Source organism: Anguilla rostrata, chromosome 1, assembly GCF_018555375.3.
Source record: "Anguilla rostrata isolate EN2019 chromosome 1, ASM1855537v3, whole genome shotgun sequence".
In the NCBI taxonomy this organism is placed as follows: Eukaryota; Metazoa; Chordata; class Actinopteri; order Anguilliformes; family Anguillidae; genus Anguilla; species Anguilla rostrata.
In genome coordinates this window covers 20,443,688-20,460,067 of record NC_057933.1, presented here as the reverse complement: position 1 = coordinate 20,460,067, position 16,380 = coordinate 20,443,688, and the positions used below count along the sequence as shown (strand labels likewise).

The 16,380-nt window shown below is 51.1% G+C and overlaps 1 protein-coding gene across 2 annotated transcripts in view; it reads left to right on the top strand.

Annotated features, from left to right (window-relative positions):
- Window positions 1–14,517, top strand: part of peli2 (pellino E3 ubiquitin protein ligase family member 2) — a 32,968-nt gene extending 18,451 nt beyond the window's left edge. Inside the window, exons 3-6 of one of the 2 annotated variants that reach the window (XM_064329189.1) lie at window positions 7,436–7,537; window positions 8,535–8,732; window positions 8,894–9,115; window positions 10,460–14,517. In XM_064329189.1, the coding sequence (XP_064185259.1) occupies window positions 7,436–7,537; window positions 8,535–8,732; window positions 8,894–9,115; window positions 10,460–11,038 (1,101 nt within the window). In that variant the 3' untranslated portion in view covers window positions 11,039–14,517. The remainder of the gene's footprint in view (window positions 1–7,435; window positions 7,538–8,534; window positions 8,733–8,893; window positions 9,116–10,459) is intronic. The other variant, XM_064329194.1, reaches the window with a different exon arrangement.
- Window positions 14,518–16,380: the final 1,863 nt, after the last annotated feature.

Sequence of the window (16,380 nt, the reverse complement as noted above, 5' to 3'; positions counted from 1 at the left end):
CTCCTGCTGTCTCTCTTATGCTTTCCTGCTGTCTCTCTTTCTCTTCTCTCTGTCTCTGACTCTTTCTCCTCCTCCCTCGTTTTTTTCTGACTGACCTCCTGCTTTTCCTGTGAAGGAACCCTGTCTGCAAATGTCCCTCGCTGCAGACTGTACACTTGTTCCTCACTTCAAACCTGCTCTGTTCCTCTTGACTACTGTACTCCCTCCTCTCTCTCTCTCTCTCCCTCTCTCTCTCTCTCTCTCCCTCTCCCTCTCTCTCTCTCTCTCTTCCCCCCTCCTGGGGTTGTGACCCTCTTTCTTCTGATTGGAGACAGGAGTTAGCAGTGTTGCTAGGCAGGTTTTCACGGGTGGTAATTCCTGGGGGAAGCAGGGGGGGGGTGAGGCATTGCTGAAAGTGGGTTACGTTGGGCCTGTCAGAGAGACTGCAGTTCTGAGTGCTATTCCATCAGATAACGTCTGAACTAATAAGTGCGGAAACCCCTCCCCACCCCCCCAAAAAAAGAAAAAGTTCTAGGCATTCTCAGTTGGACAAAAATCACATAAAATTTCATACATTTTTAACAAAAATGCAGTTAACGTTACGTAATCACGGGAACAGGCCGTTCAGCCCAACAATGCTTGCCATTTTTGAGTTTTCAGGTTTGTTCGTTCATTCAGTGTCTGTGTTAATACTTGTGCCAAGCTACTTTGCTTATGGAAAATGTTGGTAAGTTAATGTTGCCAAATTAGTTAACTACCATTTTGCTAGCCATTTGCTCGCATTACTGAGCTGTTCTGGTAAGTTAATGTTGCCAAATTAGTTAACTACCATTTTGCTAGCCATTTGCTCGCATTACTGAGCTGTTCTGAGACAGACAGGCTGGCAAAGGGAGGTAGGTAGTTACTGTAAATAATGAGAACTGTGCTTCCTGATACTTCTCAGTGCTAGTTTGTGGGCAAGAGGAGATGGTTGTTTTGCAAGCGTGTTTACGCTTGTGCTTCTGCTTTTCTGTGGAAGTTGCCCTTTAAAACTGGCTATGATTTAGAGAACTCTCTTGACCTCAGAGTTTTCCACACATCAGAGGTTCACAGCCGGGCCGTGACGTTTGCTGGAACTTACCGGAAAGTTCTTCGGCGCAAACAGGGCGGCGGCCCCGGCGAAGAGGGTGCGAGTGACGCGGGAGGAAGCCGCGCTCTGGTGCCTCCAGGACAGGCCCTCTTCAGCCCGGCCTGTCTTTTTGTAATTTATCTTCGCGAGGATAAAATCTGACCTTTGACAGGCATGCGCGAATGCGTGCGCGCTAGTCACGCTCGTTAGCGAGTCACCGCGCACGCGGAGAGGAAGAGGATGTGAGGTGAAGGGAAGGCCGCGCTCGCGGCCACGGCCACGGCGAGGTGTTTTTTCGGGAAAGCAGAAACCCTTCCCACCGCCACCTCCGTTTCTCCCGGGCAGCCCGCGTCAGCCCGTTCCTCTCACAGGAAACCGCGCCAGCCGTGGCCAGCCGCGCTCGGCTCTGAAACGCGGGTGTATTTTGGGCCGAGGGATTTTTGGGAAATGGGAGGGACTGTTGGCGTTGGCCGGTGTTCCTCCCCGCAGCTGCGGAGAGGAGGCTGAAAATAGCCCCCCTTTCCAGGGACGGGCCCGCCGAATTCGTCCCGTTCGCTCGTGGTGGGAACGGAGCCCGGCTCTCTCGGACAAGTCCCTCCCTCGCGCTGGCGTCCGGCAGCCCTCCAGCCTCCCAGCCTCCCCGCGGTCCTCCAGCATCCCAGCATCCCTGCGGTCCTCCAGCATCCCAGCATCCCCAGCGCTCGCTCCGTTCTCCAGCTTTCCCTGAGCGTTAGCGAGGCGGGCGCCTGATCTCCTCCGCACCGCCAGGCCCCGCGGCTCTCTGCTTTCGCTCTCTAATCTCGGGCTTGATCCCTGTTACGGGGCATATGCTCCAAGATCCCTTTCTTCAGTACGGCCTTCTTTTTGGGAAGGGCGCGTCCCCACCCTGCCCCACCCCACCCTGCCCCAGCACGCTCTTTGTGTCCTGCTACCCAGCACTCTTTTGGGTGCCTGATCTGGCCCTCAGTGACTGAAGCGAGTTGCAGAATGAGGAAGCAGGCTGTGTGCTGTACACCCCCCCCCACACACATACACACGCCCCCCGTGTGGGTGGTCTCACAGCCTCCCGCCATTTGCTGTGGCGCTACGCGCCGATCCCACCGCGCCTCAGGAGAGCGCGGCCCTCGGCCCATTGGCTCTGGCGAACTGTGTCGGGAGGGACCCGCGAGGGGATTGGCCAGGGTCCCCGCGCGCGCTGTGTCCGGGCAGAGAGGACGTCCCTCTCGTCGGGGGAAAGCCCGACCGCGCTCCCGCACGCGTGCGGCCCAGTCTTTAGAGCGGCTGAGTGGAGAAACATGTTGGGCAGGAGCGGTAGGTGCCATTTTAACCCCGGGGGGGATCTGCGAGGCGCTGGCGGGGATTAAAGTATCGCTGTGACACGGGGGTCTGGGGAACTCTGAACACATGACGTAGCGAGGAGTAATCCGGGCCTGTCTCCGGTTACACTTCTGTTACTCCGCAGCCATCTGAGCGAAGGCTGGTCTAGAGTGAGTGAGTGAGAGTCTTCTGGTGTAGGGGGGCGGAGCCAGACCCTGTGGGTGGAGTCGGGGCTGTAAAGTGAGTTCAGTGAGGGATCATCATCTGAGGGAGGGGCTTCGTCGGCCACCCAGACCACAGCGCAGTTTGAGGTGGGGGGTGCGCGCTTTCTTAACGACGCCTAGGGCTGCAGCTGAGCCAAACTGTTAAACCCCACCCCCCCCCCCCCCCTGCCTCCCCCCCCCCATTTTGCCTCTGATCCAAATGCAGGCCACTCTTCACCATCTGCCTCCGCCCCTCCCCCTCTCTGCCCCAGTCTGCACGGAGGGAGGAAAATGGGGTCCTTGTGCTGCGCGGTCCAGACTCCCGGTCCCCGCTAGATGAATATCGCCCGGCAGTGTTATGTGAGCAGCCACACTGCTCTGTTTCTCCCTCGCTCCTTAGCTCTTTCTCGCTTGCTTCTTTTCCTCTCTCTCGCTCTCTCCCTCTGTCTCTCTTTCTCTTCTCTGTCTCTCTCGTTCTCCCTCTCCTGCTGGATTTCTCTCATTCTGTCTCTGTCTCTCCCTCTGTCTCTCTTTCTCTTCTCTGTCTCTCTCGTTCTCCCTCTCCTCTGTCTTTCTCTTCTGTCTCCTTCTCTCTCCCTCTCCCTCTCTCTCTCTCTCTCTCTCTCTCCCTTCTCTCCTCTCTCCTCTCTCTCTCCCCTCTCCCTCTCTCTCCCTCTCCCTCTCTTCTCCCTCTCTCTCCCTCTCTCTCTCTCTCTCTCTCTCTCTCTCTCCCTCTCTCTCTCTCCCTCCCTCTCTCCCTCCCTCTCTCCCTCACTCTCTCGTCTCTGCTGAGTTTCCAGCGCCAGCTGTGCGGGCTCCCAGGCGTGACCCACTTTCTCTGCGCTGTGCCAGGCGCTCTCTCGTCAGGCAGAAGCGGGCGGAGACGCGGAGCTCCGATTAGAGCGCGTGACGCGCCGCAGAGCGGGCGGCTCTGCCTTCGTTCAGCCCGGGCTGGAGCGGGCGGCTCTGCCTTCGTTCAGCCGGGGCTGGAGCGGGCGGCTCTGCCTTCGTTCAGCCCCGGCTGGAGCGGGCGGCTCTGCCTTCGTTCAGCCCGGGCTGGAGCGGGCGGCTCTGCCTTCGTTCAGCCCCGGCCGGAGCGGGCAGCTCTGCCCTGAGCCCGCGAGCGTGGAGGGAGCCGTTAGCCGCTAGCCGTTAGCTGCTAGCCCAGGAGCGGTGTAAAGCAAGCAGAGGCCACGCGGTCGCGGCGTCGCTTACGAGCTTCACAATCCGCCCTTTCCGTTTGTCCCACAGCATTCTCGGTTAGCTTCTGCTTTTATGTTGTGGTTACCCTGGAGCCTTTGCCCTCCTCTTTGAGCAATAACATTTTTCTGCTGAGCTCTAAGTTTCGCCGAGAGACTCTTGGCGTTTGGGCAGTTTGGATCAGCTGAAGTCGTGAGGACAGGCGACAGTCATGAGACGCTTTCCCCCTGTCCCTCTCGGGCGGGAAGCCCAGCGGCGCCATTCTGACCGAAACGCGGGTCACCTGACGGCCGATGCCTGCGCAGGTCCAGCTAAGCCGATTTCCGGGAAAGCCTTTGTGTCCTGAACCATAAAGAAGGGCTTATGTTAAACGATACGGTCTCGTACAGTATTCCTTTTCTGTCATGTGGCTCCAGCCCGGCCTGGTACCATGCTGGAGGAAGGCTGTACGCAGGAGAAAAGAAGCATGACGCATTTCTTTGAGTCTTGGCTAATTTTAAGACTATGGGGAAATTTATTTTCAGTCTGTAGACACAGGGACTCCGTAGTTTTTATAACTGTACTGGAAATGACAGGGCAGGGCACGGATGGGTAAAATCTATTGTTTTCGGTGGCTAGTGTCTCATGTCTGTGTGTTGAGGGATGCCCGCTGGCCTAAATGTTGATAAATAACTTTGGCTCTGGTTTGCCTTGGCCTGTCTAAACCCCCTTTCTTTGTTATTTTAAGTTCAGTATAACAGTGAGATGCTGACGGTCTTTTTACAGATTATTTTAAAGGTGCGGTGTGTGAGTTAAGAGAAACGAGAAAGAGAGAGAGCTGGATCTTTGGGGGGAGAAAAAGTTCCTCCCCCTCCCTTAGGCCCTCCCTTGAAAGCCCCTCTCTCAACCCCATGCACGCACACTGTATGGCACCTGAGTACTGGAGAAGAGAGGACAAGAGCATTGAAAAGTAGGGAGAAAAGTGCAGCTCGTCATGTCTCAGAGTAAAGGAAACGCATAACATCGTAATGACTGTAAACAATGAACACAGCTGTAGTTTTTATTTACAGCTATGGGCTATACCAAGTACGATATTATTGGCAAAAATGATTGAGTTTGATACTGCATTGACGGCTAGGTAGCGGTAGAGTTGGCACTAGCTGACTGTGGTAACAAAGCTAAAAAAGTAAGAACGTTAGCAATGCTGCACAGCCAATAACAAATTCCGACAGAAATAGCAGGCAAGATAATTACTCGTCTGGCAGAATTGCAGCGAGCACGGGATCACTTCTGAAACCCTTCAAATCTCTGAGCTCTCGGCATCGCTGAAAAAGCCAGACCGATGTTCCCTTGTTTCCTTTTCTGCTAGCCTGCTGTAGCGCTATCTCTGCAGCATCGCTACTCTGCTCTGCTCTTATCTGTGTAGCCCTGCCCTGCCTGCCCGAACGGCACTGTGCAACACGCAACAGGACTGACAGGCAGATGGGGAAGCCTCCTTGCAGAGAGCTGTCCTGATTGGTTGGTAAGATTCAGGCGCTGTGAAATTTGAAGTGGCTGATTTCAGAGCCTGGGACAGTGTTATAGGTATTCATTTATTTATGTCTGTCTGGATGTAGAGGAAATTCACCCAAACGTGGACAGAAGTGGTCTAAAACAAACTTACACACTGCACTTTTAAGCAGGTAATATTTTGTGAGCAGGGAACACTGCTGGTCGATTAGGGGCCTGCGCTTCTCCTGTGAGCTGCACATGAAGTGTCTTTCGCAGACCTGGTCTGTTGCGAGCCCTACTTGCTCCGGTGTGACAAGAAGTGGCGACTGACCTCGAGTGCTTTGGGGGGAGCACATGCTCGTCTGCACTCTCCTGAATCCACAGTGGAAGTCGCAGCAGTGAGTGCCGACGGACATGACCGGGCATTCCAAACTGAGGGAAAAGAGGGGTGGAAAAGTCAGTATATTTTGGGCTTCGGTCTCCTCGTCGCTCAGAAAAATGGTTCATCCGCCATCAGTCTGCTGTGTGCATCGTCGTAATTTTCATACGCCGTTCTTAGGAGCACATTTGCATGCTGGGAATTTGAGTTCAGCTGAGAAAATGTATATCTCTAGGGCAGCAAATGGAGAGCAGTCAACTGAGGTGACGCCAAACAAATGTCTCGTTTCACACCAGGGCGATGCGTTGGAAGGTGATTGGTTGGAACAAAAGGCACAAAATCAAAGCCTGAAAGCAGACTGTGAAACAGTGATTTACTGCTCTTTTATTGTGTGTAAGCTAAACGGCCCTGCCCCACGTCTTTACAAATATTTACGTAGCTGTGCGAGTTCAAGCAGTCGCGAGGTTACCGTCGTGGCGCAAATCTCTTTCCAGTACTTCTCTCTTTTTTTTGTCAAGGGGAGGTACTTTCATTGTTTTGAAATCTTGGCCATTTTCTGCTGCGTTGTGTGCATTGGCTGACTCGTTATGGGAAGTGCTTTGAGTTAGCAGGTTTTAGACACCGTTTATTGGGCTGCATTCTTTACATTCTCCATTTGCTGGGTAAACACCCTTATCTGCCCTGATTTACATATATAGTACTTCCTGCATTTCGTCCGTTTGTAAAGCTGGATATTAAGCAGTAAGTACCTTGATTCGGCAGATTTTAAAGCCTGATTCACGAAAGTCCGATAAATTGTGGAAATAGATTCTTACGCTTTAAAAAATAACATTTAAAAATTATGGAAAACTTGAAAAATTGGAAATATGTAGGATCTATATGGTGTTTACATTTTTAATTACTTAATTAAAATGTAGGTTTTTATTTATTTATTTATTTATTTATTTATTTATTTATTTATTTATTTCCCGTGTGTATTCTGAATCAACAAGATGCTACGCATCAGCAATGTGGACACGCAAGCTATTTGGCTGGCCAGCTATCTACTGGTTCAATATATGCAGTGTAGTTTAATGGTCAGGGAACTGGGCGTTCAGCTTGTTGGTTAAATTCCCAGGTGTGGACTTTCATTGTTCTTAACCTGGATTTTATGTATCATGTGAGATGTATGATCTCTCTTGTGGTACTGTGTGGACTCTGGTGTGTAAAGTATTCACTGGCTCACAGCAGACTTCATCAATGGAGTGCACATGTGTGGATGCAGCTGCTGTTGTGGTAACTCAAGGCATAATTTGAGATTTCTAACTTATTATAATCTTATTATAATTTTTGGAGCAACCTCTGGTTCTTTTTGGTTTTAATTTGAATTAAATTCCTGCAAATGTCTTTTCAATTATATTATTTTTATGTTCTTTTTGTGGTACAATATTAAAACTAGACAATGTAGTATTGAAGTTTAGCCAACTATCAGTGTTTTGACAAAACTGGCTCTTACTGTTAGGATGGGAGAAGTGTTATCTACTGAAAATGCAGGTTTTCCCCTCTGAAATCAGTGGCTTTAAGATAGCGATGTCATTGCTGGCTTTTAGATAGTGATGTCATTGCTGGCTTTTCGATAGCGATGTCATTGCTGGCTTTTATATAGCGATGTCATTGGTGGCTTTTAGATAGCGACATCATTTGTGGCTTTTACATGGAAATGTCATTGGTGACCTTTTAGACAGTGATGTCAGCAGCGGCGTGTGAATGGGCGAGTTCTCACCGCTGGCTCTGTTTCAGGCGGTGAGCTGCAGGGGGCAGCACAGCATCTCCTACACTCTGTCCCGGAACCAGACGGTGGTGGTGGAGTACTGCCATGACAAAGACACGGACATGTTCCAGGTAAAGGAGCAGCCACAGCCGTCCGTGGCCTCCAATACCAGCCTCACACTACACCGACCAATTCTGCTAGCTCGGCAGCAATATCAAGTAGCCTGCAAGTAATGTTGTCTAAACCTCTGTTTGAGTAGGGCAGGCCTGCCACACAAAGCCTTCAGGGTTTATGGTATTATGGAGGAATTATCTGTCTGCCCAATCTGGGATTATTTGTAGCCACTGCGCTGCCGCCCCCTGACCTGGGAAACACTTGTGAAGTGTGCCGGCCTCTGGCACGGAGCTGAACCTACAGAGTAAAAGCGGCATTGTCCACATGCTCGGTACAGTCCTGCTACTGCTCTGGGCACATGCTGCTTGTTTAACATGGCAAAGTCAAGTCAGCGTCCAGATGCTTTATTTATACATGTGTCCACAGGACTGTTTGTAAAGCACTTTAAGTGTAATTAGACTGATGGGCAAAATTGAAACATAAAACTAGGCCTACCTATGCCGCAAGTGCAACTTGCATTTCCATATTATTCTTTTGAGTGTCATGTTTCAGTTTTTCCCCCTTCTCGTGTGTAACCCTGACTCAATTGTCAGTGTATAAATTTCTTAACATACTTAAAAATATATATTTAAATTGGAGCATCCATTTAAGGCATTCGTGCATAATTCAGATCTTGAATCTGGTCTGGCCCAGTTGGCCGTGACTGAATCCTGCAGAATGACGCCTGATTGGCTGTAATATCACACAGGGAGGGAGGGAGGGAGGGTAAACCCCGCCTCATCGCTCACCGGTTACTACCTGGTCCATTAGGCACCTGCAGGCTTCCTTTGTTGTCCCTCCCAGGTGCACAGTCCTCTTGCGCTGCTAGCAGCTAAGCTGACAGCTCGCTAAGCGGAAAGTAATTGGTCGACTGGCTTCGCGGACGCGTCTGAGGGCGCGCCGGCTAATCCCAGCCCCGATCACATGACCTTTTTCACACGGCGAGTGAGAGCTGTGTGTGTCTGTTCCCGCCAGATCGGGCGGTCGACGGAGAGCCCCATCGACTTCGTGGTGACGGACACGGTGTCGGGGAGCCAGGGGGGCGAGGAGACCCCCATCACGCAGAGCACCATCTCCCGCTTCGCCTGCCGGGTGGTGTGCGAGCGCAGCCCGCCCTACACCGCCCGCATCTACGCCGCCGGCTTCGACTCCTCCAAAAACATCTTCCTGGGGGTGAGTGTGCGCCCGAGGGCTGGGGATCCCCCTTCCTCTCTCTCGGGTTTCTCCCTCCACCTTTCGGGTCACGTTCCCCACGCGCGTTCAGGCATGGCTGAACGCTCTGACTCCGGACCGCTTCCTGATTCCTCTCACCTGATCCGCTCGCCCCTTTCCAGGAAAAAGCGGCCAAGTGGAAGAACCCGGACGGTCACATGGACGGGCTGACGACCAATGGCGTGCTGGTGATGCACCCGAGGGGCGGGTTCACGGAGGAGTCCAAGCCCGGCGTGTGGAGGGAGATCTCGGTCTGCGGGGACGTCTACACCCTGAGGGAGACCCGGTCTGCGCAGACGCGTGGCAAGCTGGTGAGCACGGCTGCAGAGGCTGCAGGGGCCCAGGTCTGTCTGCAGGAGAGGAGCGTGCTTCATGGTCCCATAGGGGATAGTTGTTTTTGGCTACTAACACATGTTCAACTGCTTTGACAAATCGAAAAATTGTTCATTTTGGGAACTGAAGTGGTTGGTGATATTCATATAACTTCTGGTTTCTTTAATTGCACATATGCACGCTGTGTGTAAATGTACAATCTGAGCAAAAATCTCAGATTTTGTTGTGTGTGTAAAGCAACAAATAGTAAACTACTTCAGCATGTTTTTGAAGAACTTATTTTAACAGTAATATATTGCAAGCTATTCCTGAAACGTTTTTTCTCATAAATACAGTAGAATTAATTTCTAGCCTCTTGACGCTCATTCATTTTCACAAGACCATAATTGCACTTGGACAGATCCATATACATTCTTATTGATCCTATAATGCATGCTATGGAAAAGCAGCGAACCACAGACCAGCACGGCTTTCTGCATTGTCGAATGCAGTGCTTACCACCAACACGGTGGCCAGAGTTGGTGTGAACTAATTTGCTGATGAACAAAAGATTGAATGTGCACAAAATGGCTGCTTGGGCGGGTGTGAGAGAGGGCGTATAAAGAACCTCCGTGTGAAATGGTAAAAACAGTAATGCCATTGTTTTTGGGAGAGAGCGACTGTAGTTTCCCTACCCACTGAACAAGGACTCCTGGTAGAGGTGACCCCTGTTCACCGCAGGCAGGGAGAAAGAGCAGAGGGGGCCACTCATTTGGTTACGATGCTGTAAAAGCTGCCTTCTGCTTGATGGTAGAACCCCCCACAGATTGTTCTGTGTTGTGTAATTAAAAGTACAGGAATGAGACTGATTGTGTTTGTCCCTGGAGTACGCGCTTGGGAAGGAGCGCTTAGCACTGCAGAGAGCGTCACTCCTTCAGAGCGGTCGCTGCCCTAAAGCACGGAATGCGGGCACGCTGGTTTTCCTTCCCAAAACGCTTGTGCTGAATGCGAGGAGGCCACAGGTTGAGCTCTTGTGGTGGGGCAGGGTGTGCTTTTCAACTGTTTAGTTTTTTTTTTCTTTTCTTCTTTTTGTCCTTATGCGTTTGTCGGATAGGTGAAGAGTTCAGAAGTTGTGATTGAAGCTTGAAATATGTGTGATGCCATTATTTTATCATTCTTTGCTTGGTGACTGAATACAATGTCTGCACACTGGTATTTGCTAACCCTACAGCATGTGGAAGTTGCATTAATGCAGTACTTTGCCGCCTGTGCCCCCGTGTGAGGTTTAGGTTGGGTGTGCAGAAGTTTACACCCATAATGTAATTCTGTGGTGCGTACGTATGTGTGTGCTGACCGGTGTGCGCCGCCCCCTGCAGGTGGACAGCGAGAGCAACGTGCTGCAGGACGGCTCGCTGGTGGACCTGTGCGGGGCCACGCTGCTGTGGCGCACGGCCGACGGGCTCTTCCACACGCCCACGCAGAAGCACCTGGAGGCGCTGCGGCAGGAGATCAACGCGGCGCGGCCCCAGTGCCCCGTGGGCCTCAACACGCTGGCCTTCCCCAGCATGCAGCGCAGCCGCGCCCTGGGCTCGCTGGAGGACAAGCAGCCCTGGGTCTACCTGGCCTGCGGCCACGTGCACGGCTACCACAACTGGGGCCACCGCTCGGAGCAGGAGCCCAACGCCCAGCGCGAGTGCCCCATGTGCCGGGCGGTGGGGCCCTACGTGCCCCTGTGGCTGGGCTGCGAGCCGGCCTTCTACGTGGACACGGGCGCGCCCACGCACGCCTTCGTGCCCTGCGGGCACGTCTGCTCGGAGAAGTCGGCCAAGTACTGGGCGGAGATCCCGCTGCCGCACGGCACGCACGCCTTCCACGCCGCCTGCCCCTTCTGCGCCGCGCCGCTCAGCCTCACGCAGGGCTGCGCCAAGCTCATCTTCCAGGGGCCCATCGACTGAGGGGGGTTGGGTGGGGTGGGGCGGGGCGGGGTGGGAGAGGGAGGGAGGGTGGGGGCGCACTGTGAAGCTCGAGCTTAGATTTTCCGCCAACCGCGTCTCGCCGTCGTTCTTTTTACCGCGTCTCGGGAGGAGATGCCTTCGCCCCTTGGCGTGCTGCTGCAAGACCAACCGCGGGTCTGTAGAGGCGGACTCGGTCAGCCGTGAGGGGGTGTAATCTTTAGACGTTGGCCTCTACCCCCCCCCCCCCCTTCCTCCTCCCTCACTCGCATACTCTCCATTCCAGAGCTTCCACGCCGTCCGCTCTCACAGAACCCATCGGGCTCAGAGCGGACCCAGGGCGAGGGACAACGCTTCCTCCGCGGGGACACTCCTCTTTTAACCACACCCGACAGAGCTTTTAACCGACTTCAGCATCCACAGCATTCTTAGTGTTCCTCACATTACTCACATAGAAAGGCTAACGCTAGGGACGACACATTTCGCATTACTAGCCCCCCAAACTCAATGGGCGGCGAGCGGGGGGGGGGATGCCGTGCTGTGTGCCCTGTGGTTCCCTGTCTCCTTTCTCAGAAGCGCGGTGGGGCTTGTGATCTTACACGGCTAGACAGCTGGACTGTTGTCTGGGAGGAAGACAAAAGGGGCCGGGGCCAGGGAGGGGGTTGTGGGTAACTGGTTAACTGCTCCCCACTGGTCCCAGAACTCTTGATTGGTGAGAGCAGCTGGAACGTGTAGCAGCACAGAGGTCAGCTGGAGGTCAGGGCGTATCCAGCTGTGGGCTTGGGGAACATCTTGCCGTTTCTGATTTTTAATTAGATTTTTCTTTTTTTTTGTCTTGAATATTGTATAAAGTTGGATTCCAGTGCCTGGGGTCCCAGCCAGTCCCTGGGAATATTTTTACCAGATGGAACAAAAATACTATTTTAATGAGAGGGGAGGGTGGGGTTTACATACAAAAGAAAAAAAAAATGAAATTCACGTAATTTTTTTCCTCTTTCTTGCAAAGGAATATTTTACTACACTGAGGCCCTTGTACAGTTTTCTAATTTAAATGATGTTAATATATTTTCTCTTAAATACCATTTTGTGCATGTGGATTTGCACATGCGGGTGTGTTTGCATGTACAAGAGTGGCTGTCCATTGGTTCTCCCAGGCAAGTTCTTTCTTTGATTTCCCCCTTCCGAACTAGGACAAAATGATAATTTTATGATCCTGTTGTTTTTTAAAATGATAAACTGCAATAAGAAGCCACAGGGTGAAACCTGTGGGACGTGACGATGAATGTATTTAAAATACGCAAGTTTTTACCGATCTCTGGTGCTCTTTCTCTAAGCGAGTTTTTACTTTAATCCTGTCTATCTCAATTGAATCGCTAGTTTCAGTTGGCTTTCCCTGTGGAGAACAGACAGCGCCAGTCGTGCATTCAGCCACACCCGCATGCCAACCTCGGTATACACACACACACACACACACACACACACACACGCAAATAGCCCCTCTCACTGTGTTTAACTTGCACTGTTGATTTCTAAGCTTTATTTTCTTGCTGTGTTTCATCACAAGGTCTTCACGGTCCTAACGAGGGGCACAGTCTGCTGTCAAAAGGGCTCATACCAAATACTAGTTTTCTTTCTTTTTAGTCAAGTTACTGAGGAGTACCGGTTACACAAGCCTCTCTGTCGGCCTGCCATTAGCGTTTCCTCTTTCCGAACCGTTTCTTGCGTTTAAAGGTACTAATTTTAGTAAATGAGGGGCACCAAAGGCAGTGTCATGGGAGCCCAGGCTTGGCGCTGTTCAAACCAAAGTTTATCAGCCAAGAAAGGTGCTCCATCCCTCCCTGTGAAGAAGGACAGAATCCATATTCTATTAATCAGGCATAACTTTGATAGATAAGCCCATTCAAGCTTTTTGACAAACATTTTCTTTTTGTATTCCCCTTGCATGTATCACAGTGAGTGCCACTGTGACCCTTGTTGACCCCACGATTGGACTTGTCCTTATCCCAGACCTGTGGGCTGAAGGGGGAGGGCTTCTGTGGGAGATATCCCACGTGGTTCGGGTGCAGTCCTGTGTCTCGTAAGAGGATCGTGGGAAATGGCGAATGCTTCCGCCGTGGAGCTGCAGTTTCACAGACCCACTGCTGTTCTGTTCTGCAGCCATGTGCACCCACAAGCCAGTAACAACCTGACTGCCCCGGACGGTCTAACCCAGCGGTCTGCAAAAAGATGCTCGTGCAGCAGTTTCCCCAGACCGCGGTTAAACCATGTGGCAATAAGGACGAGAGAGGCATTGTTTAACTTTAAGGAACTTCAGGAATACGTGCGTGAGCATGACAAAATAGTCACGCGCGCTCTACACGTTTCCAAGCCGGCCCTGAACGCTTTGACTGTGCGCCCCCTTGGGACTGTGCCGGTGTGTCGTGCACATGGCCAAAGCTGTGCAAACCTTTTTGAATATTTCCCTCCTACCGGACTGAAAGCATGTACGGTGATGAAACACGGGCAGCCCTGGTTTTTGTGATTTCCTGGTTTTTATGAATAACACTTGAATGCAGTGACGGCCGCGCGCTTCTCCTGTCAGGCAGAGGGGCGCGCTCTCAGGCCCCTTCGGCTAAACGGGGCGCTTCACGACTTCAGGTTATGAGTGGTCAAAAGTTTACAGATTTTTTCCAGATTTTCTTTTTTTTTTTTTTTATTGTGCTGGTGGGCTTTATAATTCCCATAAACTCTGCAGGAGCTTCGCCCCGGGGGGGCCGCAGTGGCCCCGCCCCTTTTCCCCCAACAGGAAATCGACGCGTTTTTGGGTGCGCGAAGCCAAAGGTTGTAGAGTTGATTTAGCGCTATGTTCATGGGGGGGAAGTCGACGGGCTCTGTACGTGTTTGGACGCGGGGGGCTGAGAGAGAGGGAGGTTTCTCAGCCCCACACTGTGAAGCGTCACGAGCGGACTGCCTGTGGAGCTGCCATCTCACGCTTCAGTAAAGAATCAGGAAGACCCTCCAGCTTCAGGGGCTTACGCACTCTAGTCCAGGCAGAGGTTAGAGTGAAACCCTTTCTCGGTCGGTAAAGACACAAATTTGGAATTGGACTAGGAAACGATGTGTGCTCACATGCAGTTTAGAACGATGACTGCTCGTGGTCAGTTGTAACGACTTCCCCCCCCGGAGTTTTTAAGTGATGTCCTGAAGGCGAGGCCAAATACTGCTAAACACTACAAACGGGACGGCGGAGTATGTACGGTCCCGAGAAGAGATGGCAGCCCACCCTGACCTTCCCTCGGTGGGGGTGGGTTTGTCTACCCCCCCCCCCAGTCTCACTGTGTCTGCACCTCCCTGTTTTACATTCCTCAGCTGAGAGCTGGGGCCGGTCCTCCCATCACCAGGGGGCGCTGCCACTGCATTTGTGCTGAACCTCTGTAAGATCACAGGGTGCACAGACACTCTCGAAGCCTACTTTACTAAAAATAAATACATTTTAAAATTTTCTTCTGACTTGTCGGTTGTGTTTTATTTTTTTGTCCCGGCAGTGGGGAAGGTGAGGGGTGGGGGGTGTGATGGGGTGGATGTTGGGGTTTGAATATGTGCTCTGTAGGGTTCCATAGGCTCTCTGTAATGGAAATGGCTCCATGCCGACTGCTGTCCTGCTCGCTGTTCTGCCTGTATTAAGCCCTTTTGGAAGGCCTCCAGTGCAGCAGAACAGATTTGCTTGGCCCATAATCTGGTAACAGAGTTGGGTTTTGTTTAACTTATTTTCGTCTGCTTGAGCACAGCGTACATTCCGTTTTCTGCAGGTGGCCTGGTTGAACCATGGAGCATTATCATTGGTTTGCAAAACTGTACAAATACCGCTCTATTATCAGGGATAGTCAGACTTTTGAGGTGGCACCATACATGGGCATGGATGATCAGAGGCTCATCAGATGCGTTTTCTTTCTGTCACAAGTTGACTCTCACATAAATTTCAAGACTTTTAATATTCCCTAGTATTACCTTTTAAAATCCAAATGGAGCTATGGATGCCTTCTGGAACTTACAGTCTTACTTTTCAAAGGCAACTCTGGCAACCTTACCACTCATTATAGACACCCACACCTGAGTTATTTAGGTCCACAGGACTTCGAATTGAATCAGAGGACGAAGGGAACTAAAGCTGAGTGTAATTATAGGTGTCACTCGGTTGCTGGTTAAAGTACATCTTAAAAATCTGTTATTAACTCTGGCTATCCGGTCAATAACCTATTCAGGTCTGGATATATAAACCTAATGAAATTATTATTATTTTTTGCCCATATGGATGTTATGACCTTACAGTGATTTAAAAACAATTCCTGTGTATACTATTTGCATGTCATTATACTTATCAACATAGTCTCAAATGAGACTCCAAGGCCAGCCAGCTGCCATGTAGCCAGTACTGTATCTGCCTGTGAAAATACCCAGCAGCCTGAGCTTAACAGACCACTGAGGTTCCAATTTAGTCCTGGGGCCATTTGAGAGTACTTAAGCCACAAATAGAGCCACGGCCTAATGCTATGTGGTTATGTTTCCCCTGAGCAACTGAAATAGCCCACAGAGACCGGGCAGACCACTTGCTTCAGTAGGGGACAGGTGTCAGGTGAGCATCGTAACAGCCTGCAAGAGGCCCAGGGAATACTCCTGGCACCTGGAATTCCTGAGCCAAATATTGTATTAGTTACCCACTTATGGTGTCATCATGTTACCTGATATGGCCTTGTCTCCTTGGATTAATGGTTCGTTTTGTTGAACATGTGTTGGACATGTGGGATTCAAGGTAGGTACATAACGTATTATCTCACATATAGGACACATAACGTAGCGTAACATAAAAGCATAGCATAACGTAGAGTAGTGATGAGAACAGGCCATTCAGCCCAACAATGCTCGCCGTTTTCCTGACTAAATTGTACCTAGTGCATGCGAGATTGTAGAACGACTTCCAAGGCGAGCCGCCTCCATCAACAAGATGAATTGATGTACTCTTGTGGAAGACTTGTGCCTCATTCCTCCTGCAGCATTCCAGATGCAGGTACATTCTATGTCATGGTGGGTATATGCTGTTTTGGTGGCACAAGGTGGCCCAATGCCCTATTGAGTGACTGACTTCATATTGAGTTTTCCGTCTTCGTGGCCACTACCTACAGTAGACTTATGGGGCTGGTCCATTGACTTATAATGTACAAGTGACAGACAAATTGACCTAGATTTGACATATAGTACACTAGGCGTTTCAAAACATTAGGTTGTGTACGAATTGGCGCACTTGCCTACCATTGAGTATATACTTTGAGTACACTGGATGAGAAAGTTAAGTAGGCAATTTTCTAAAA